This window comes from Oncorhynchus mykiss, chromosome 12, assembly GCF_057628025.1.
Source record: "Oncorhynchus mykiss isolate SJ-2025 chromosome 12, ASM5762802v1, whole genome shotgun sequence".
Lineage (NCBI taxonomy): Eukaryota > Metazoa > Chordata > Actinopteri > Salmoniformes > Salmonidae > Oncorhynchus > Oncorhynchus mykiss.
In genome coordinates, this window is record NC_143033.1 from 25,653,733 (window position 1) to 25,677,096 (window position 23,364).

The 23,364-nt window shown below is 42.2% G+C and overlaps 1 protein-coding gene across 2 annotated transcripts in view; it reads right to left on the minus strand.

Moving 5' to 3' along the window:
* LOC110537244 (seizure protein 6 homolog) overlaps positions 1 to 21,482 on the minus strand; it is a 236,034-nt gene extending 214,552 nt beyond the window's left edge. For both annotated transcript variants that reach the window (XM_021623135.3, XM_090192059.1), the window contains exon 1: positions 21,100 to 21,482. In XM_021623135.3, the coding sequence (XP_021478810.3) occupies positions 21,100 to 21,184 (85 nt within the window). In that variant the 5' untranslated portion in view covers positions 21,185 to 21,482. The remainder of the gene's footprint in view (positions 1 to 21,099) is intronic.
* Between the last annotated feature and the right edge of the window lie 1,882 nt (positions 21,483 to 23,364).

The following is a 23,364-nucleotide window of genomic DNA, read 5'->3' on the forward strand; positions in this document are numbered from 1 at the left end:
ACGAATAAAATGTTATTTGATTTGAGATGAGTGACTGAATCAGTGGATTCAGAGGAAATAATTCTTATTGGAGAGAGTCTTTCAAAAGCGAACCATGCCCCCTTCCCTAGGCTGAAAACAACATCAGTAAGTGTCCTACACGAGTGATGACTGATCACCTCCAACACTTGGAAGATCACTTTGGGACCTACTTCCCAATCCATTTGATTGTAATCCTTGCTCAGTTGACATGCCAGTAAGTGAAATCGAACAGCTGATTGATCGGTCATGTGACACTACAGACGAGTTTTGGTTCCTGACTCAATGGGAATCTTCAGTTCATTGAAGACTACTGGAACTGGGAAAAAAACTAGATCCGACTGGGAAAAATATTTTTTTAAGGTCATCCAACTCGGGAACTCTGGCCTCTTTCTAGAGCTCCGACTTCCCGACCTGAAGATCACTGACGTCATGATTTGACCTTGTTTTTTTCCGAGTTCCCAGTTGTCTTGAAAGCACCATCAGTGCTTGTGGATGGTCTCCAGGTTGGATGTGACAGCAAAGATATGCACTGTCGACCACGCTCCCTGATTTTTGTCACACCCTGATCTAGTTCACCTGTCCTTGTGATTGTCTCCACCCACTCTAGGTGTCGCTTATTATCCCCAGTGCATTTATCCATGTTTCCTGTCTCTCTGTGCCAGTTCGTCTTGTTTGCCAAGTCAACCAGCAGTTCTCTTGCGCCTATTTTTTTCCCCAGTCTTTTTTGGTTCTAGTCCTCCTGGTTTTGATCCTTGCCTGTCCTGACTCCGAACCTGCCTGCCTGACAACCACACCTGTTCTGTCTTCAAGCCTGCCTATCCCCTTGTACTGTTTGGACTGGGATCGGAACACATGCCTGGCCTGACCTCGAAACTGCCCTTCATCTGGTACTACCTTTTGCCTACCCCTTGGATTAATAAATATCCGAGCTTAACCATCTTCTTCCTGTGTCTGCATTTGGGTCTCGCCTTGTGTCATAGATTTTGAGAAGCTCCGACGCAACATGAATCAAGCAATCACATCTCATTAGTGGTGATGAGAAGATACATTCAGTCAGACTAATTTGCAATTGACTGTCATAGTCCCATATTTAAAAAGTAAACATTGGCTGTTAATTACATGGTTGGGGTCGTGAGAATTTTCAGATATCAAAATGGGGTAGTGGGCCAAACCCCTTGTATAAGCACTATTATTGGAATGTTTCTGACTGCCATAGATAGCTGACTCTTATACTGTTAATGATACTGTGCACTAGAAAAGCTAAATAAATGTATGTCTTATACTTAACAGTAATTGCCAACATCAGAGAGCCCGCTCCTAATCTTTGTGGTCAGTGTGCCCATTAGGGCCATCAACAGCCAGTGAGGCTGTATGAATATCAGAAGCCTGTCGTCTAACAGTGGGTCTGAGGAAGAGGAAGGAGGGCCCTCTGATGGAGGTCACTCTCCATGCTCCCCTTCAGCCTGACCACCTGCCACCCCACTCACTGGCTCTCCTCCAAGAAATAAATGCACACGCCATACACGCTCGCAGGCACGCACACACACACACAAAAACATGCCACCCCTTCTCTCTCTTCCTCTATCTATGCTTACCTCCATCCCTCAGGCTCCAACTGGAGCATCTCAGAAAGAGAGCTGTGCTTTGATCTCAGTGCACCATGAATCTGAGCTGGGAGATCAAGGGGCCAGTTTGTCTGGAATCTCGCCAAGCACAGAGACGGCCACAGAGGAAGAGCTAACATAGTTGGGGCGGCAGGGTATCCTAGTGGTTGGAGTGTTGGACTAGTAACCGAAAGGTTGCAAGTTCAAATCCCCGAGCTGACATGGTACAAATCTGTCGTTCTGCCCCTGAATAAGGCAGTTAACCCACTGTTCCTAGGCCGTCATTGAAAATAAGAATTTGTTCTTAACTGACTTGCCTAGTTAAATAAAGGTAAAATAGTGAAGTGCCTTTTTACATCCATTTTCGTGGACGGTGAACAGGCTGATAGTGTGTGTATTAACTCTTCTCTCTTCTACCTCTTGGTGTGTCAATAAATCAAATACAACACAAAACATAGGAGATATTGTGGTGTTCTGATTAGCTCAGAAACAATGACAAATAATTGTTCATGGTTGGGCAGTTAATCAATGAACTGAGAGATTTTTGTTTATGTTGGAAATTTAGAAATGTTGAGTTATTTGTACTGTCATCCAACATGAGACATTTCTGAGACTCATGAAATTGACTGAGACTGCTCTGCTGCTAATGGTGCTGTCTGTATTCCCCATGTGTCTTGTTAACTTTCTAAAGTTTCTCTGCCAGTTATTTATACCTCCCCTCTGGGTCCTGCTTTGGTGAGAATTCTCCCTTGAATTACCATGGAAACAATTTTAAGTTTTGTCCCGGTGGATCCATTCAATTTATGCGATGAATAATGAATATGAGGATTTGAGACGTCACTATGTCACCGTCTGTGTCTGACTAGGTCAACAAGGAAGAAACAAACTTGGTTTAAACAAATGAATACCAACTAGGGAGGCAGAAGGAGGCATGTGTATTCTCATGACAATTGAAACATTGAAAATATAAATGACACAAATGAATCAGGAACAATGAACTTCAAGGTGAAGGCGGCTGTATTGTGATAAACTGGAATTGTCTTGAATTAGGAATACAGAAGACAGGACAAAAAAGAAACACGTGGAGAAAGAAATTAAGTTGATAAATGAGAAATAAAGACTATCGAGTCTGTGGAATCCCTACAAGGAAGAAAGGTCTGCTGATGTACTCCAGTGGCTACATACACTGAGAACACAGTCAAAGCTGTTCTAACTGTGTGTGGTTGAGTGTAAGTAAGTTAGCTATCTGTTGTCCTCCTGTATAAAACAGAGGAGAATAGATTCATCAGCACACTCATGTGTTAACCTAATAAGATAATATCCATGAAATTCAACTATTACTATATTTGGCCTTCAATGCTGTCCTTGGTAACAAAGAACAAAGATTCACCGTGGAGGGAAAACATTTGTAACTACTTTATAGATACTCTGTAAACTTCTCAAATTCAACTCCTTGATGGAAAATCTGTAAAAAAAGGTTTACAATTTCAGCATTATCTGTGTAATTCTCTCAATTCAAAGATACTGTCTAAATACACTCTCTGTTAATTCCAGACCAACCTTCCATTCAGGATATTGTAAACAGCACATAGTCTCTAAATACAATTTCATTTGGCTGCTCTCTCCCTTCCAGTCCAAATAGACAGTATTCTCTTATCTTCTCCTTCCTTCCCGCAGGACACAGACAAAAAACTGCTAAACCTCCGGCAAACGCAATTTGTAATACAAGTCATTTCCTGTGTGTCCCTGCAGCCAAACTGGCACATCTGTTGTGCCCATTGGCTGTGTCTCCTCTCCACAGTTCCCCTATGTGTATGCCAATGCAATCAACCAGGGCTGACCAAGGGCGGGCACTGGCATGGGGCAGATGCATCCCTGGAACAAGGCCCATGACCAGATTACAGCAAATGGACTTATGATACTATTAACAGTCAATTTACTGCTGATCAGGGAGGCCAAACATAAAGCATTGAGCAAGACTGTACCTCTGGATGAGTCTCTCATTGTGGATGATATTTTATTTGTTTCTGGCACTCAAGGCTGTAATGAACATGACCGGATCACTGTAAATGGACTTACAAAGGGGCGATCTACTTTTTAATTAACTATATATAGCCATTGATTATTGAAAGATATACTGTAACTTTAAAATGATGCATGAGCTTATTTTAACTGTCTAACCCCATCAGAACCCAAAATAGAAGTGCTTTTTACTCCATTGTTTGTAAACAATTGCATTTTAAACAAACATTGTACAGATTCAAAACATGGCTCAAACATCCTTATGTAATTGGTGGTCTACATTATTGGGTGAATTCTAATCCATCTGATTATTCTACATCAGAAATAACCTGAATGACCTGACAAATGGCCTTGTACTTTCACCCTCGTATTAAAACATGAATATGCCATTGATATGTGACAATAACATAGAGAACGTCATTGACATAATCTAGCCGTCTGGAATGCCCTACTGTGTATTTATAGAACCAGACCTTCTGTATTTCTTATTCAGGGGGGTAGCAGGTAGCCTAGTGGTTAGAGCATAGGGCCGAAAGGTTGCTGGATTGAAATCCCGAGGCGACACGGTAAACATCTGTCAGCAGAGACTCATCTGGCTTGAGCACCACAGTTTTAGGTTAATATATATATATATATATATATATATATATATATATATATATATATATATATATATATATATATATATATATATATATATTTATATATATATGTACATACACATACAGTTGAAGTCAGAAGTTTACATACACCTTAGCCAAATATATTTAAACTCAGTTTTTCACAATTCCTGACATTTAATCCTAGTAAGAATTCCCTGTCTAAGGTCAGTTAGGATCACCACTTTATTTTAAGAATGTGAAATGTCAGAATAATAGCAGAGAGAATTTTTTATTTCAGCTTTTATTTCTTTCATCAAATTCCCAGTGGGTCAGAAGTTTACATACAGTCAATTAGTATTTGGTAGCATTGCCTTTAAATTCTTTAACTTGGGTCAAACATTTCGGGTAGCCTTCCACAACCTTCCCACAATAAGTTGGGTGAATTTTGGCCCATTCCTCCTGACAGAGCTGGTGTAACTGAATCAGGTTTGTAGGCCTCCTCGCTCGCACACGCTTTTTCAATTGTGCCCACAGACTTTCTATGGGATTGAGGTCAGGGCTTTGTGATGGCCACTCCAATACCTTGACTTTGTTGTTCTTAAGCCATTTTGCCACAACTTTGGAAGTATGCTTGGGCTCATTGTCTATTTGGAAGACCCATTTGTGACCAATATTTAACTTCCTGACTGATGTCTTGAGATGTTGCTTCAATATATCCACATCATTTTCCATCCTCATGATGCCATCTATCCACAACATGATGCTGCCACGCCCGTGCTTCACGGTTGGAATGGTGTTCTTCGGCTTGCAAGCCTCCCCTTTTTCCTCCAAACATAAGGGTGGTCATTATTGCCAAACAGTTCTATTTTTGTTTCATCAGACCAGAGGACATTTCTCCAAAAAATATTAACTTTGTCCCCATGTGCAGTTGCAAACTGTAGTCTGGCTTTTTTATTGCGGTTTTGGAGCAGTGGCTTCTTCCTTGCTGAGTGGCCTTTCAGGTTATGACGATATAGGACTTGTTTTACTGTGGATATAGATACTTTTGTACCTGTTTCCTCCAGCATCTTCACAAGGTCCTTTGCTGTTGTTCTGGGATTGATTTGCACTTTTCGCATCAAAGTACGTTCATCTCTAGGAGACAGAACGCATCTCCTTCCTGAGCGGTATGGCGGCTGCGTGTTGGTGTTTATACTTGCATACTATTGTTTGTACAGATGAATGTGTTACCTTCAGGCGTTTGGAAATTGCCCCCAAGGATGAACCAGACTTGTGGAGGTCTACCATTTTTAGGTTTATTTTGATTTTCCCATGATGTCAAGCACAGAGGCACTGAGTTTGAAATTATGTCAGTTAGCCTATCAGAAGCTTCTAAAGCCATCACATAATTTTCTGGAAGTTTTACCCTAATAATTTGGTCTGTTTTCACCAACGTGGTATTGTAAACACATCGTTCGTGGCCCAGTGTGTGCTGGTTTGGCTACTTTTTTTTGTACGGCTTTGACAGTGCTATTGATAGTAGTTGTGGTGCTTGGCTTGCACATACAAATTCAGAACACACAACATTCTACAATATAATTGGTTTTAGACGTGTCAAATTAAAAGCTTATTTAACACATCAAATAGTGTTATATGAGGTGTCTTTTTTGACACGCAAAGACCCAAACGGTGTTCAATGTGCCTCACCCTAATAATTTGGTCTATTTTCACCTCTTAATTTCGCCTACTGTTCTAACTTAGTGTTGCACAAATAGCCTATAACCTGTTTTAGAAAAACGTAATCATTGAATATTGTAAAAGCTTTCATTGTCTGTTTATATGTCCCATTTATTTATCCTATGGTTCTGACGTGTACAGGGAGAGCACTGTAAGAACGGACTATGTTCAGACAGACAGACAGACAGACAGACAGACAGACAGACAGACAGACAGACAGACAGACAGACAGACAGACAGACAGACAGACAGACAGACAGACAGACAGACAGACAGACAGACAGACAGACAGACAGACAGACAGACAGACCAGGAAGAGTTCCAGGAAGAGGTGACACTTACTCATCTATTCTTCAACTTATTCTGGGTCTCACATAACTATACACCACTATTGTTTTCACACTAGAGGTAAAACTAAGGTCATGCAGTTCAGAAGCAGAAAATCTTGCAGAAGTAATATACCATTGAAATTGAAGTAGAAACTAAGCAAAGTAGCTGGTGACTTCCACATTTTGGGAAGTAGCACCATAGTCATTTTAGACAGTATTTCTAATCTACCCTTGCTGCTGTTGTACTTTACAACAGAGTATATTACAGAGGGACGCTAGAAATGGTTATGAACAGAGAGAGAGGGTGCCTGACCAGAACAAGAGGCCGGAAAAACTACTTGACTGTTCTCTAAAGGGGAGAAAGTGAGCCCAAAATACAGTGGGTGGCTAATCCACTCTCCTTGGCAGTTGGGAGTCTGTAAAAGTCACAAGCTGGTTGATCCTAAAAAGTCTGGTGTGCCTCATCGCCTGCCCAATCCTCTGTCCCAAAACACAGGATGCATTATCCATAAACTCCGTGACGGAGAATGGACAAACGCAAAGGACAAAACACTGAACAGTTGAATGGGGATATTTATAGCCCAGACATTGGGAAATGAAATGGAGATGGCTAAAGCATTACACTGTAGCCTTAATCTTATGGCTAGGGGTATATGAAATGATAAGAAAGACCAAACCCAGGGACAGATGGTTAGGTCAAGGAGGGATGGCCTCTTACCAACTAATACAGCAAGTTTCCTTAACATTGCCAGCAGCATACTACCCTGCCTCCCACTGCTGGTTTGCTTCTGAAGCTAAGCAGGGTTGGTTGTGGTCAGTCCCTGGATGGGAGACCAGATGCTGCTGGAAGTGGTGTTGGAGGGCCAGTAGGAAGCACCCTTTCCTTGGGTCTAATAAAATATCCCAGGGCAATGATTTGGGATATTGCCCTGTGTAGGCTGCTGTCTTTCAGATGGGATGATAAATGCATGTCCTGACTCTCTGTAGTCACTAAAGATCCCATGGCATTTATTGTAAGAGTATGGGTCTGGCCCTCATACCATCATGGTCACTTAATCATCCCCAGCTTACAATTGGCTCATTCCTCTCCCCTGTAATTTTTCCCCAGCTCGTTGCTGTAAATGAGAATGTGTTCTCAGTCAACTTAGCTGGCAAAATAAGTGATAAATAAAGAATTGTACAGTAGGCCTACCTTTGTCATGGCCCTTACATAAAGCAAAACAGGGTACTTTGTTTGTCTGGCGGTCTGTTTAATGCACTTGTTTGTTATGGGATGGATACATTTACCTGAAAATGGGCAATTCTGTTTTAAATGCTATGAAAACAATTATTTCTTACAGCTTAACCTGATCCAACAGAAAGCAAACTAAATGCTTTTAAGAGTCTTTGAGAACTTTAAATAAAAGCTTTACTGAAGCTCTTGGGAACCAAGAACACTTGAGGGTAATATCCTATAAAAATGGTGGGGGAGATTCAGAAAGCCTGCAGATCCACAAAGGCAGAGAGGAGTGAGTGGTGTGCTGCTGTCCTCATCATGCTGACAGTCCACAGAGGGGTGACTGAGCCTCCTCTCTCTACATTACCTTTCACAACTTCCTCAATTCTACATCCAGACACAAAGCAGCATCCCTGCAGCCCCTCAGCAGAAACAGCTCTGTCAAACTCAGTTAGCCTACCGCCTCAGAGGAGGGCTGCTTCTGCCTGCCTCTCCCTCCCTCCCCACAGCAACCAAGGAGCTTTTCACATCAAGCCATGCCAGTTCAGACGCCCCGGCCGTCAATCCACACAGCAACAAAGGTAAACAGCCTGCCGTCTCACAAACAGAGGCCTTCGTCAGTTTGATTACACTGTGAGTGTCTGGGGGCCGAGGAGGGCCGGGGGGAGGCAGGGAAGGCGACCCGGCCACAAGACTGGGAGAGCTTCATTAACAGAAGGTAATTGCACTGGAGCCATGTGGCAGGCAGGAAGAAACACTTTGTGTTGAGATCTTCAGGCGTCTTAAAGCCCTTGAGGGTTGTTGTTTACTCTCAAAATGAAGGTGAGTATAAAGGAGTTGTATTTGGCCGATAGCAGTAAACAAAAAGTAAACGCGTCATCCCCAAGCTGGAGAGGTCAAAGGGGGCATCAGGCTCTGTGCTGAGTGCAGACACGGTTGTGCATGACGAGCCGTGAAATGACCCAGAGCAGTGGCAGTAAGCTGGATGACAGGCGTGACCATGGAGTGATCCACTTCAGACATGTTCACAACCTCCACCTCCCTAAAGGAAGATGAGTCTGCAAGGCATGACCTGTACCACACAATCTCTCTTTCGCTCTCTCCCTTTCTCCTCTCTCACTCACTCTCTCCTCTCACTCTCCCTCTTGCTTCCCTCTCTCTCTTTCTTCCTCACATTCACTCTCTTTCTCTGTCAAATTGTGATTCTCTGTCAAAGTGTGATTCCTACCATGAAAATACAAGGCATACCTCCACTACTGTAATCTTATTACAGAGGTTATACTCCAGTTGGTGTTTCTATGTTTCTGCTGCTTCTATGGTGTGTGTGTTTGGAGTGCTGTGCGAAATCCGGTACTTTTATGGTAAATAAATAGCAAAAATAAAATGATATCACTGGACAGAATCCCCCTTTGCTGGCCCCGTCTTTTGGAGGAATGATAAGAGACAGGCCTTGTTTATTTGAGTCTCTGCACCTGGACCATTATCTCTTGGCCTCTCCACACACCACACACTGACAGACAACTGTGATAGCAGCCCTTTGTTCTGATGAAAGGAGAGGGAGGAGGAGAGGGACGTTTTACAGGGAAATACAGCAAATTGTGCAAATTCAGGAGGCATATGAGAAAAATGGATTGCGACATCAAGGGTGTCTGCTCAAAGGATGCCTTCAGATGATCTTGGGCACGGTATTCGTTCCTATGTCTCTCAGCCAGTCTGATATAAACATCTGGGCTCCCCATATTAGCAGTTGTTTCAAAGAACTGTCTGCGAACAGGCAGAGGAGATGTGTCTGTGATGCTACTGATGTAAGTGGTGAAAGGCACAACAGGGCAAAGACGGTACAAGCACATTTTTCATACGTCTTCTTTGTCTGAGTGCTTGTTAAAACAACCAAGAGCAATTATAGTACATACTGCGTTTTTGGGCGGACCTGATATGCATTATGGGGCACCTTTATAGTCCATTAAAATGCTGTCTAAAATCCCTACTTTCCCCACCATTCACATAAAATGACTCACAATGTGACATTATGATGGGTTTGAATTGAGACATGTCTCAATGGTAGGCAATTTTTTGTATTTACCTGACTCCCAATTGTAACGGCAAATCAGAGAAATAAAGCTTGTTAATTTCTCAAATAGGCAGACAAGAAAATAAGCATCATGCTATTTACCCTATACAGCCAGAGTGTGTTGTGTGTGAACCATGGGCTGCCCACTCACCAGCCCTGGCTAGGATCATCCCCTCTTTCTCTGTTTGCCTCCATAATCCAGATTTAATCCTGAGATGTACACACAGCTAAGGCTCATGGGCAGACCAGAGACTCCTGTATGGCTCAGTTTGTCCTGAATTGCAGTGGTTCTGCATGGTGCAATTGGTAGAGCATGGTGCTTGTAACCAATGTTCCCTCTAAATTGCACATGTGCACACTTGCACAGCTCTTCCAGGACTGCCTCACAGAAATATCAGCCCTCAGAGAGAAGCATGAGATTGAACTTCACTCAACTTTCTAGAGCAGTGGTCACCAACCGGTCAATCACCTAACATTTCTGTAAAAAAAAAAAAATGATAAAGCCTTGTGTTCCTATTTATTTATTTTTTGTCTCGGGCTGTTTGCGGTAGGTGCACCCGATTCAGCTGCCCTGCTCGCGCCGGTCAGGAACAATTTTGCCATTTTGAACCATTCCATGTGTCTGAAGGTACAAACACTGCCTTCCGCTGGGCCCAGATGTTGAAGTTCTTACTCAGCACTGTCAACACTTTGTATTCAACACATTTCTAAGCTATAAAATGGGTGTTCTTCCTATTTCCACTCAGCGCCACAACAAGCAGTGCAGCAGTAATGAATGAGGAGGAAAGTGTATCTATTGGCTTGCGTTGTTGTTGTTATTAGCGGCTTGGGTCTTTTTTAATAGAGAGGAAGGTTTTACTTTCTCTGTTCATAGGAGTAACAATATGAATTTGTGCATGAGGGAGAAAGAATGCAGTGCGACTCGAGTTTTGCCATCAGCTGAAAGACAGTGCCCATTTTTGGTCAGTGTCAGTGGAGGAAAGGGAGAGCGGAGGGATGTTGAGAAGCGGACCCAGTAAAATTAAAATTAAAAGCAAATTCTTTAAATGTTTTCTCACTCAGCTGTGCTTCACAAATAATACAACAATGGATCTAATACCGATGTCATCATATGGCCTACCTCCAATTTTGAAATGTATATATATTTTAAGTGGCCTGAGCAATTCAAGAAAAGCCCAAATGTAGTGATAATGTAATGTATAGCGTACTGCACAAACCTCATTGATACGGTACTGTTTTTCATTGGTTAATGTTGCATAGGCTTACGTTTTTTTTTAAGTCATGTTAATAAAAATATGAGTGGTAGATCTCAGCATTCATTTTGACTCAAGGTGATCTTGACTCAGAAAGGTTGGTGACCACTGTTCTAGAGTTTTCCCTGTTAACACTATCAGCGTTTCCCTTTACTGTGGTAATTGTGATCGAATCAATGCATTCAATGAACACATTGGAGTAGGATTCTATTGCATTGACACGCACTACTCAGCCTGTACTCTACACAGACCGGTGTGGCAGTAGGCCTATATGCAAATAGACGATGGTCATATATGGATCTGTGCCATTTACTTTTAACTGGACTGTGTTTACAGCATGAGCGGTCGTGAGTAGCTCCCCTTGTTTCGAGATCAAAGTGAGAACTTCATGTAGCCACGTGTGCACATTTTGTTCATATCCTGTGCTCGTTAGTGATTTATTAGCCCAGTTTTAGATTATTTGTAGTCAGCAATAAGGGAGTGATTGCTTCCTACAAGAGCACAAAACACATTTTGTATACATTTCTAGTACATTTCTATAAATCTTTGAAAAGCGGCAGTGTTGTATTTTGAGGCAGTCTTGAATTAGCTAAATAGCCAATAGGAAGAGGGTAGCATCATTTGTCTGATTCTCTGTAATAATGGTATGGGAATAATAAAGCATTTTATTTTGTAAAGTGGCTTCTTGCAGCAAACACAACAACATTTTCAGTCACCTCCTTGTCTGAAGGACAGGTGGATAAACAGGTTAATGTCAAGCCCTGCATGTAGGCCTACATTGAACACCACATATTGGCTGTTACTGTAGGCAGCTATTTCTATGTTAAAATGTTAAGGGATGCATTTTGTGCATTGTTTTTGATGGTAGGCCACTCTGATAGGCCTACATTATGATCGAGTAGCCACAGTAGCCTACTTGTCCACTGTTTTAACTGTAACTTAAAGTGGGTACAGCCTCAGTGTTCACAGTAAACGCACTCTGGAAGTTACACAGAATTTTCACAAAGTTGGAGTTTGCGCTCAGCAGACCTGAAATTTGCTCAGTAGCAAAAATTGATTTTGATAGAACATTGCTTGTGATGTCAGAATTGTGGGTTTGATTCCCAGGGCCCACACGTAAAAGGTATGACCTCATGTATGACCTCATGACTGTAAGTCGCTTTATATAAAAGCATCTGTTAAATGGCATATATTATTATTATAGACTCCTTAGACACACTCGCCTTGTAACTCTCAATACTCCCCAGTCCCCACTATCCTCCTTTCTCAGCACAATGTTCTCTTAAAATCATCTTGGGAAGAGAACAGCTCAGTGTTGCAATCTGTGTTCCCTTCACATTACTATAATAGACCTTTCATCATGATAAATAAACTGACACAAAAAGTGACAGTGATTTTAATGAAGTGCCCATTGTTGTGGTTCCTCGTAGAGTGAGCCTCTATCCTCTTCCTCACTAATCACCACTCTCAAACACAGACTAAGGGCTCTATTCAATCTGTAATGATGAAGATCCGCTTTAAAGGCAATTAAAGGCCGCGGAGACTGCATTCAGGGTAAACACTGCGTATGTCGGCTCAATCAGAAATTACCTTTACATTTGAACGCAAATCTAACTAACAAACTTTTCAGCGTTGGTATAGAATAACCATCTTAAAAGTAATGACTTGGGACGTCGGTTATAAGATGAAAGCTCCTTCTCTCTTTCCACTTCTTGTTGCAAAGCCTTCTGGGGCTTTCAGTCAACATCGTAATCCAATACTAACCAATGCAACAGAAATGTACATAATACTCTTAATCTTCATCACACGAATTCTAATACAATTACTCTTCTACATGTAAATCACTGTAAATAATGTGTTTAGATACATCTCAATGAATTAACTCTGTAACCCATTAAAGTTGCAACAGTTGGGTCGGACCAGTAGATTGCAGTATTCTGTTTATCTGTGCTCTGCCAGTTTGACTGCTGAGTGTTACTGTAACAGGCCTGTAGTCTAATGGAAGAGACTATAAAACTGTCCCACCCTGATCTGTTTCACCTGTCTTTGTGATTGTCTCCACCCCCTTCCAGGTGTCGCCCATCTTCCACATTATCCTCTGTGTATTTATACCTGTGTTTTCTGTCTGTCTGTGCCAGTTCGTCTTGTTCGTCAAGTCAACCAGTGTTTTAGCTCCTGGTTTTTCCAGTCTCGCTTCTCTCACACTCCTGGTTTTGACCTTAGCCTGTCCTGACTCCGAGCCCACCTGTCTGACCACTCTGCCTGCTCCTCACCTTGAGCCTGCCTGCCGACCTGTACCTTTGCCCCTCCAACCTCCTTCCCCTCTGGATTATTGACCTCTGCTTACCCTGAGCCTGCCTGCCGACCTCCTTCCCCTCTGGATTATTGACCTCTGCCAACCCTGAGCCTGCCTGCCGACCTCCTTCCCCTCTGGATTATTGACCTCTGCTTACCCTGAGCCTGCCTGCCATCCGGTACCATTGCCCCACCTCTGGTTACTGACCCCTGCCTGCCTTGACCTGTCTATTGCCTGCCCCTGTGGGATTATTAAACTATTGTTTATTCAACGTGGTCTGCATCTGGGTCTTACCTTCATATCTGATAAAAACAGGGTTAGACAGATACTTCCAAGGTACATCTGGACCATGTCCCAATGAGCTCATCCATCCAGACCCCACATCTGACTGTCCATGACAGGGTCTAACCCTCAGCTCCTCTGATGACCATCCCCTATTTGATTGGTACTGACACCTTAACCTGCACACAACTTGGAGATGGGTTGACAGAAGATAACAAGCTCACTGACATTTGTTTTTCCCTTTTCACAACAGGACAAACACAAGCTGAATATGCAATCACAGAGCAAAAAAACAAAGTGGGTGTATTTCATCTCGGAAATAGTCAAATAAATAAATAACATGCAAAATGCTCAATCAAGAAAACATTTTGCTACCACATTTCTCTCCAGACTAAAAGCTGTAATACAAGCTGTCTGGCGTGTGTCTCTCCAGAGGCGGTGGGGCGAGGCCATCTGTGTGATGATTGTCCCTGTTCTCTCTGTGTCTCTCCTATGACTGACTGACTGACTCACTGACTGACTGACTCACTGACTCACGGGGAGTCATCTGCCATTCAAATGACAGGTCCGAACAGAAGAATAGCTCGTCGGCCAGGAGCCGTTGGTCTGTTCCATTGTGCTGGGGCAGAGGACAGGGGCCTTGTTTGATGTGACAAGATTAGATTTCTGCGACAACACGCTGCAGTCATAGGCCTGGCTACATGGAGAATCAGTCAGAAAACACCCGGGGGCACACACTCACTGCACTATATGGCTGCAGACCTCCAGCGTTCATACATGCATGCATACACACACACTGACCTACACATGCTTTTTCGTCATCTGCAAAAGGCATATGTGTAGACATACAGTATTGCTCTGCATATTGCAATATTTTCTAAACAGTGAATCAAATATGGCAGATACAAAATGAAGATGCAAGAGTACAACATTTACCACCATGGTCAGTCAGGCTTGTTGGATACAGTGATGTTCTAGTTTTTACTTAAGGAAATCACACTTCAGTAATCCATAGTCAAATAAATTGCAAACTAAATTGTATTAAATGAATTATTGACAAGGTCTAAAGCTAATAATAACTGTTCAAACAAGCACATTAAAACCAATGATCTATGAAGATTTATGATTACAAAATGTGAAGGTGTAGCCTGAGTGGTTGTCTGTAGTGGCCTACTTCACACACACCAAACAGATAACCTAACTTCTCTATGTTATTTGGGTGTGGAGGCAGAGATAAGGAAAATAACACACTCGCATATCATTGAATACCCAAAGCACAGTGGCTCAAGGACGAGTGAAAGGCAATAAAACAAACACATTTCTCCAAGCCGTTCTTCTTCCCCTCTATTTTCTTCCTGTGAATCATTTAGCTTGAGAAAATAACAACACATAAACTTGGAGAGCCATCCACTCAAAGCCACGTCGAAGTAGGCCGATCAAATTCACCTACAAAGGAGAGCAGATAGATAAATAAATAATAAATACACATGGCTGGAGAGAAGAATACTATTCCACATACGCTATAATCACATCAGGAAGGCAGCTCTTTCTCTGTTTTCCAAAGCATTGGCAATGGAGAGAGAGGAAGCTTCATCACATAGACATTTAGAGCTGTTTATCTCATTGTTCGTCAGAGCAGTGGCACAGGGAGCTGCTGGCGCTGGCTGAGCAGGAAGGCTATACTACACCAGACTCTCATCTCACCACATAGATGCAATCCTATCAACTGCAGTGGCCGCTCTACAAAAATCTAGGCTGTGGATGTCCTGGGAGTGTGTAGTTTTGTTTTAGTGTGAATGCTATGAACAGTCTAAAGACACTATCCATTGAAATGCCTACCAATCCTTTATGATTGGGGCGTTATTTACAAGTAGAACAACATTTAGCCAAAGCCACCATATGAGAGAACCCACTGGACACAGATTTCATTGGAATGACGTGGAAACAACGTTGATTCAACGAGTGTGTGCCGAGTGGGAAAACCTTGTATTAGTTAACCAAAAGAAAGGCATAACAATTAGTCAAACCAGTGATGAAAACATGCATATGAAAATGAATGAAAGCTATGATATAATAACTAAATCAACAGAATACATCTCTATGTTTTTATTTGATCAACAACAGTGATGGACACAGGGGTCCTCAGCTGGGCTTCGGACTCATTACAACCTAAAATAGTCCAGGCATTGTTTTGGATGCAGCGGTACCACAGACAGACAGCTTTGGGTCAAACAGACCAATCAATATAATGGCCTAACAGCCTAACAGAGATCAAGGTCCACTGCTAACTAATCAACTTCTAGAGAGGTGCGTCCTTATTGCGGGCAACTCACTGAACAGTCTGCACAGTCTGCACTGACAGAACAGAACAGAACAGGCATGGTGGATGGAGCGCTCTGCATGAGTCAGAGGGTCTTCCTCCTTCCTGAACTGTTATCTAATGACTGACTGGAAAAGACAAGACAACTAGGCTGCCCCACGGTTGCCCTGAGTGACAATGTTCAATATTTCTGACATGGCAGCAGATGTGAGGACTTCTCAATTATACATCCATCTGGGATCATGGTTAAATACCTCTAAACACAGGAATGACAGGCTCACAACCACAACCACATCACAGCCCTGTTGGTAAGGAGAGAGCTAGGAGGTAAATAGCAGGAGCGGAGTGGCACTGTCCCGTAATGGAAAAGACCAGCAAATCTACAGTGTCGGCAACAACACTAAATGTGTGAGAGATGTGTGGCAAGAAGAAGTGTGACGTTGGAAATAAACAAAAACATTTTCTTTTCTTCAAATTATTGGATGGATAGACATCCACAGGACTGCCTGCTACTCAGGTAAGAAAACTATTCAATGGTCAGTTAGTTTGAGAGAACACCCGGAATTGTTTTGTACATTCCACAGCAATATCTATAAAAACACATCACCAAAAGCAAATATTCTGCTTTGTCTGATTGCAATCGTTGTCTGAATGTGTACTTGTGCAAGTGTGTGTGCATGTGTATGTATGTGTGTTTATGTGAAATTTGGTGTTTCTCAACTAGCAGAACTGCCTCCTAATCACATAACATAGATTATCCTCAAATATAATCAGTTTGTGAGGGGGGAGTGATTGAAGTGAGAATTTTAGTAGTCGATAAAAACTAATCTGCCATCTGAATCAGCCACAAAGTATAGTAGCATTAGCTAGCTTGTCTGAAAAAGCAGTTGTGTAAGTCAGACACATTACCAATCCTAATGTTTGTGTTTGGCTTTGCCAATTTTCAATTACTTGTAAAGCTGCTATCCCCTTCCTTGATCTATCCACAACATCATTATCTTACTCTGCTACTTAGAATATGTTTACCCTTCCTGATGAATTCAATTACATCTTTTCAGAGGAAGTTACTGTGGGGGTGGCCCTGCCTGGCTGAGGTCAACGCTGGCTGTGAATACTAAAGCTACTCCTCCAAACACATTACACAGGCTATTACCTGCTGCCTTCCACATGGCTCTACCCGACCCAGCTGGGGCCTCTGTGCCGACCCAGATTAAGTGCTTTCTAGATGGGATCTGGCGTTCAGAACAGGGGGAAGAGAGCTGCAGCTGTCCCTGTGCTTAATCGTTTCAGAGAACCAGCTCCTCTGCACACGCCACTCCTGATTAGAGAGGTGTGTACGCAGCCTGGCAGAGCATGAACACTGGGGGGGATCACCACACTGACTGTTTTTTAGTGGGAGAGTGGTAGTAGGATCGATAAGGCAACAGGCCTAAGGGACAACAGCTGGAAACTCAGCCCATTCTGCTCTGCGTTGACAAAGTAGCAGCAGGCATCTGAGGGAGGTCAGATGTCAAATGGAGGTGGACATGAGAGGCAGAGAGGGAGGGAGAATCCACTTAATCTTTTTCAATCCCTGACCCTCTCTTAACTGCTTCTTTCCCCAGTCCTCTCTGTTGAGAGTGATATATCATAAAAGGATTGGCTGTGAGTGATGGCATCTGCTCCTGAAGAGATTTTTTAGTTCCTCCACTGAATGCACGCCACTTGTGAAAAGGGCTGCGGTCGGTGTGAACCCTTCTAAATGTGCTTCATCCCACTGGAGATAACTAGGAGAGCGATGAGAGGAACCATCACAATCTGAAAATGGATTATATGTCCTCCTGAAGAACCTGCTCATCAAATCCGTATCTATCACCAAAGAGCCATACCCAGGGCCACTTAGAGTGAAGGAATGGTAAACAGCCATTAAAGGTTCCATTGTCATGTGTGCTCCATCTCTGGCCTCTGGGTCACCAGGCTGCTCATTATGGCACACACCTGTCACCATCATTACGCACACCTGCGTGTCAGACTCACCTGGACTCTATCACCTCCTTGATTACCTTCCCTGTATATGTCACTCCCTTTGGTTCCTTCCCCAGGCGTCATTGTTTCTGTTCCTGTGTCATGTCTGTGCGTTGTTCATTCTTCTTATTTTGTATTATGTTGTGTTTATTTATTAAAACACTCACTCCTTGAACTTGTTTCCCGACTCTCAGCGCACATCGTTATATCCATGCTCCTCTCTAGGCTAAGGTTTTGACTACAAAGCCACCCCTTATTTAGCTGTACAAGAGAAACTGAATTCATTTTACACTGAAAAAATACAGCAACAAAATGTCCAAGTGACAGAATCATTGCAGTGTAAAAAAAAGATTCAGTAAACAAGATATTTACAGAATAGTTTCCACAGAAACATAAACCTCTGAATCCACATTTGAAAAGATGACTCACATTAGAGTGCACATGACATACAGTGAGAGCAGAAAGCATTTGCACATGGAGAGCTGAAATGCCAGCATTTAGCCAGGCTGTATGCTCCACCTGGGAGGCCGAGAGAGGCAGAGAGGCAGAGAGGCAGGCAACGGCTCTGTCAGGTGCCAAGCCCGGAAAACGGGGCATTCTGGCATAATGACTCTCATTTACAATTGACAAGCTGAAGGAAAGCGAAACTAATTATGACAGCGTGCAGATGCTGAATAGCCCTTGATGAAGTTAATCACCAGTAATTCAAAAAACAGGTGTCGAACATTTTCTATCCCCTCCTATGAAATTACAGGATGATCAGAATTCAAGGGTGTGCAGTTTAATTGAATGGGACGTCCGCTGCATCCCCCCCCACCCCCCCCTAAAAAACACTGTGAGGAAACGATTACTGTGGATCACCATGAATGACAAGCTTTCTCTCCTCGCTTTGAGATGAGGTGCGGGTGTCAACCGTTTATCTAAAATGCTCTATCCGTGATTATATTCATGGTGGCTTTATGTCTTTTTGAGGCTCTAGAGTGCAAAACTGCATGCTATCATTTTAAAGTACATCAACTTAAATTAGCTTGGAATTCTATTAGAATGAGAAGTTGACAATATTTCATTTTCTCAGTTGCTTTCTACATTTGGTTTTGTTTGTTGTCTACAGTACATCTATCTGAAAGTGGAACTAGCTGCTCCCACCCAATCTCAATATCAAGCTCCCACAAAACTGGGGGTGGATATCTGTGTCCCCAAAGGCCAAAAATGAAAGATGGACTTTCAGTGAAAACCTCTGTCATACAATCTAAATGGATTTGAACTCTTTAGAGTAATAAGTACCCGTTTCCAGGCGTATTTCAGCCGCTGAGCCCACATCCAGCACATGGGTAATAATCCTCCATTCTTCCACAACAAGGCTTCAATAGCTCATTATTCTAATCATAGGCTTTCATCTTTAGTACAACATTCAAACCAACAGTGTCGTGTCAAGGACAGCTCCATCAACCAGGAGGGGCTCGTAATTCATTTAATGAGTTGCAGGATACATAAAACATCCCCAAATCCAATCTTCTAGATCCCATACCGCACATATTACAGGAAAACATTCAGATAATGTGGAACACTGTTACAAACACACTCTGAATTACTGTGAAAATCTTGGAAACACAAATGTGTGTGCATACGCGCGCGCCTGTGTATTATAAAGAGCATGAATGGCATTCCCTCTCAAGGTGAAAGGTCAGACCATACAATAGCTTAAGATAGATGCTGATCACTGAGCAGTAATCACACCATTGTAATTCAAGGTGTTAGGCTATTTGTCTCTAACCAAATCTTTGAATCCAGGCTGACTTCAACCATACAAAGTAATGCACAAGGCTTGGTTTTCTGCTTCTTGAAAGTCTGAAGCATTAAAAGCACTGCTCAAGTTTACACATAGAAAACACAACATGCACATTTATTCTGGTTATTGTTATCGTTGAATAGCTGCAGCCCTGAATGCACTAATGGAAACTGCCAAAGGTTACATTGCTTTAAAATACTGTGTGCATTTTGTTCTCCCTGTAGTGTGTAGTGGTGAGTGGTGAGCTGTGAGCAAGTGATGCTGCTGTGTTTATGGGTCGTTCCATTTGGCACTCCTTTTGATTCCAACCAAACCTTCCCTGCATGTTTGCACATTGTAGAAACGACAAGATAGTCACTTTTTGGGCCTGTATGCCTAAACATTCAGGAGATATAGGTGCTCAAAGTTGACCCATTTAGCATACCCCTCCCTACCATGAGACATCCAAGCCTTCATTACTGAAAAGATACATATTTGAGTTTGATATCATTTGAACGCTTACAAACAGGGTTGTCAAAATGTTTTTAAAAAGCTGTACTTTTTTTTTTTTTTACCTTTAATGACAACCATCTAAAAATGCATAAACTTTTTTTATGCTGATGTTAAGTAAGACCATTGCACTGTGTAAATAGGTAGAGAGGCGCTTCCCGCAGTACCAATAAACTATGTCAAACAGTTCGGTCAGTAATCTTCAGCGATTCCTGAGGATTAGTCTCTCGTTACTGTCTGCCACATGGACCCTCTCACACACAAATAATAAAGGGCTGCTCACCCCAGTGTTGCGTTCATTTTAGTTTTAGGCGACTCCTAATTGTTTGTTATGTTATTTGATCGAATTTTGACTCATCATTGATGTTTTCTTAATCAGAATGGCAGTATTTTATTTCCATTAATATTATATTCCATTCCTTTACAGTTGCATTGAAAACCCTCTGATTCCAGTTGCCAAAAACCAAAACAAACTTGTTGTGATAGTAAGTAGGTTAAGTACTTTACTCCTAAAATGGGTTTCACGAGACCCTTTTCCATTTTATTTGAATCAAGCAAGATGATGATTAACTATGTTAACTGAGAGTGTATTTTATGTTTAGTATTATATGCCTATGTAATTATCTTTAATAGTTTATATTACATTTTTAAAGGGCTTGCTTAACTTTTGTTTATTATGACTAGCTCTAGCTTGATTCAATTGATACAATGATGCAAACATATTCAAGCATAAAATAGCAAAACATTATGTAATGCCTTGAAAGTATGTAAGTAACCTAAGATATGCTAGGCTGCGACTTTTTCTTTCTGCTTTCCTCGAGTGCTTTGGGCTTTGTAGTATTTTTATTGATTGTAGACAGACAACGGTGCATGTGAGGACATCAGGGGCAGAATAGAGCGAGTCATACCCTTAATGGATTTAGGCATATAAATATAGAACTACTGAAAGCACAAACACACTTGTAGATCTGGTTTCAGGAGCTATGTGGCATGGTACAGTACGCGGATCCGTACGGGCTGAGATCACAAATAGACTACTCTGACTAACATTAAAAACTCCACGTAGGACTGAATCTATTTCTTACCTTGTCCATGTGTGTTTGTCACCGCAGCAGCGAGAACCAACACCGTAACGATGACGTGTAATTGGAGGTCTCTTCTCATACACATGTCTACTGAAGTCGAAGTGCCTCTCTGATCACAGAATACGTCCTTGCATTAAATACTTTCCGGAGCAAAATAAGCAAACGAATAATAAAACGTCCGTGAGGTCTGTAAAACACAGAGAAAGCCGTGCTGCTTTTGCACTTATTTAGCAAGTCGAGCAATGAGCAGATCTGACAAGAATCAACTGAAACGCAGAGTCCGTTTAATTGTAACGCTCAGTAAGCGGATTGCTGGCTCTCTGTGCTGTCAGCACCTTCAGGACAGCTAGCACGCCGCGGAAGCTTCAGCACCATGGACAGCTCCTAGCGTCAGCAAACGGTACAACTTCCGCTCCATGGAAAAGTTACCACTCCGTATTTGGACAGTGCATTTGTGATGAGCAACAAATCACACGCCTTTTTGTGGTTAGATATTTAAAAAATGTCAATAATTATAGGATATATGCATGCATGTTATTGCTATAATTTTGAGAACGGGAAGATCAGCCTATAATCAAAACTAAAAAGTGAGCAATAGCTACTTGTGTTATAATTTCAGTCATAGTAAGGGTGAAATGTTTTATATAACACATATAATAACTCATTTTGCTCTGTAATATTTGACCTGTCTGTCATCATCCAGTCACTGAATACTTAAAAGGGCAACAAATAATAAAGAGCAACGCTCATACAGTGGATTCGTACCACTTGACTTTTTCCACATTTTGTTACATTACCCTCATCAATCTACACACAATACCCCATAATGATGAAGTGAAAATAGTTTTTTAGATTATTTTTTTTTCAAATGTATAAAAATATATATTAGAAAAATATCACATGACATAAGTATTCAGACCCCTTACTCAGTACTTTGTTGAAGCACCACTGGCAGCGATTTCAGCCTTGAGACTTCTTGGGTATGACACACCTGTATTTGGGGATTTTCTCCCATTCTTCTCTACAGATCCTCTCAAGCTCTGTCAGGTTGGATGGGGAGTGTCACTGCACAGCTATCTACAGGTCTTTTCAAAGATGTTCGATCGGATTCAAGTCCGGGCTCTGGCTGGGCCACACAAGGACATACAGAGACTTGTCCCAAAGTCACTCATATGTTGTCTTGGCTGTGTGCTTAGGGTCGTTGTCGTGTTGGAAGGTGAACCTTCGCCCCAGTCTGAAGTCCTGGGCGCTCTGGAGAAGGTTTTCCACAAGGATCTCTTTGTACTTTGCTTCACTCATCTTTCCCTCAACCCTGACTACTCTCCCAGTCCCTGCCACCACCATGCTTCACTGTAGGGTTGGTGCCCGGTTTCCTCCAGACGTGACGCTTGGCATCTGGCCAAGAGTTCAACCTTAGTTTCATCAGACCAGAGAATATTGTTTCTCTTGGTCTGAGAGTCCTTAAGGTGCCTTTTAGCAAACTCCAAGTGGGCTGTCATGTGCCTTTTACTGAGGAGTGGCTTCTGTCTGGCACTCTTTGTTTGATTGGTGGAGTGCTGCACAGATGGTTGTCCTTCTGTAATGTTCTCCCATCTCCACAGAGGAATTCTGGAGCTCTGTCAGTGTGACCATTGGTTTCTTGGTCATCTCCCTGACCAAGGCCCTTCTCCCCCAATTGCTCAGTTTAGCCGGGCGGCCAGCTCTAGGAAGAGTCTCGGTGGTTCCAAACTTATTTAATTTAAGAATGATGGAGGCCACTGTGTTTGTTGGGGACCATCAATGCTGCAGACATTTGTTGTACCCTTCCCCAGATCTGTGCTTCGACACAATCCTGTCTCTGAGCTCTAGGGACAATTCCTTCGACCTCATGGCTTGGTTTTTGCTCTGACATGCACTGTCAACTTTGAGACCTTATATAGACAGGTGTGTGCCTTTCCAAATCATGTCCAATCAATTGAATTTTCCACAGGTGGACTCCAATCAAGTAGAAACATCTCAAGTATGATCAATGGAAACAGGATGCACCTGAGCTCAGTTTAAAGTATCATAGCAAAGGGTCTGAATACATATGTAAATAAGGTATTTCTGTATGTTCCTGTAGATTGACGAGGAAAACAATTAATTTAATCAATTTTAGAATATGGCTGTAACGTAACAACATGTGGAAAAAGTCAAGGGGTCTGAACACTTTCCAAATGCACTGTATGTGATGAAGAACATGTGTAGCCTTCAGGCAACTTTTTTTATCAATGATAAGGTATTAAT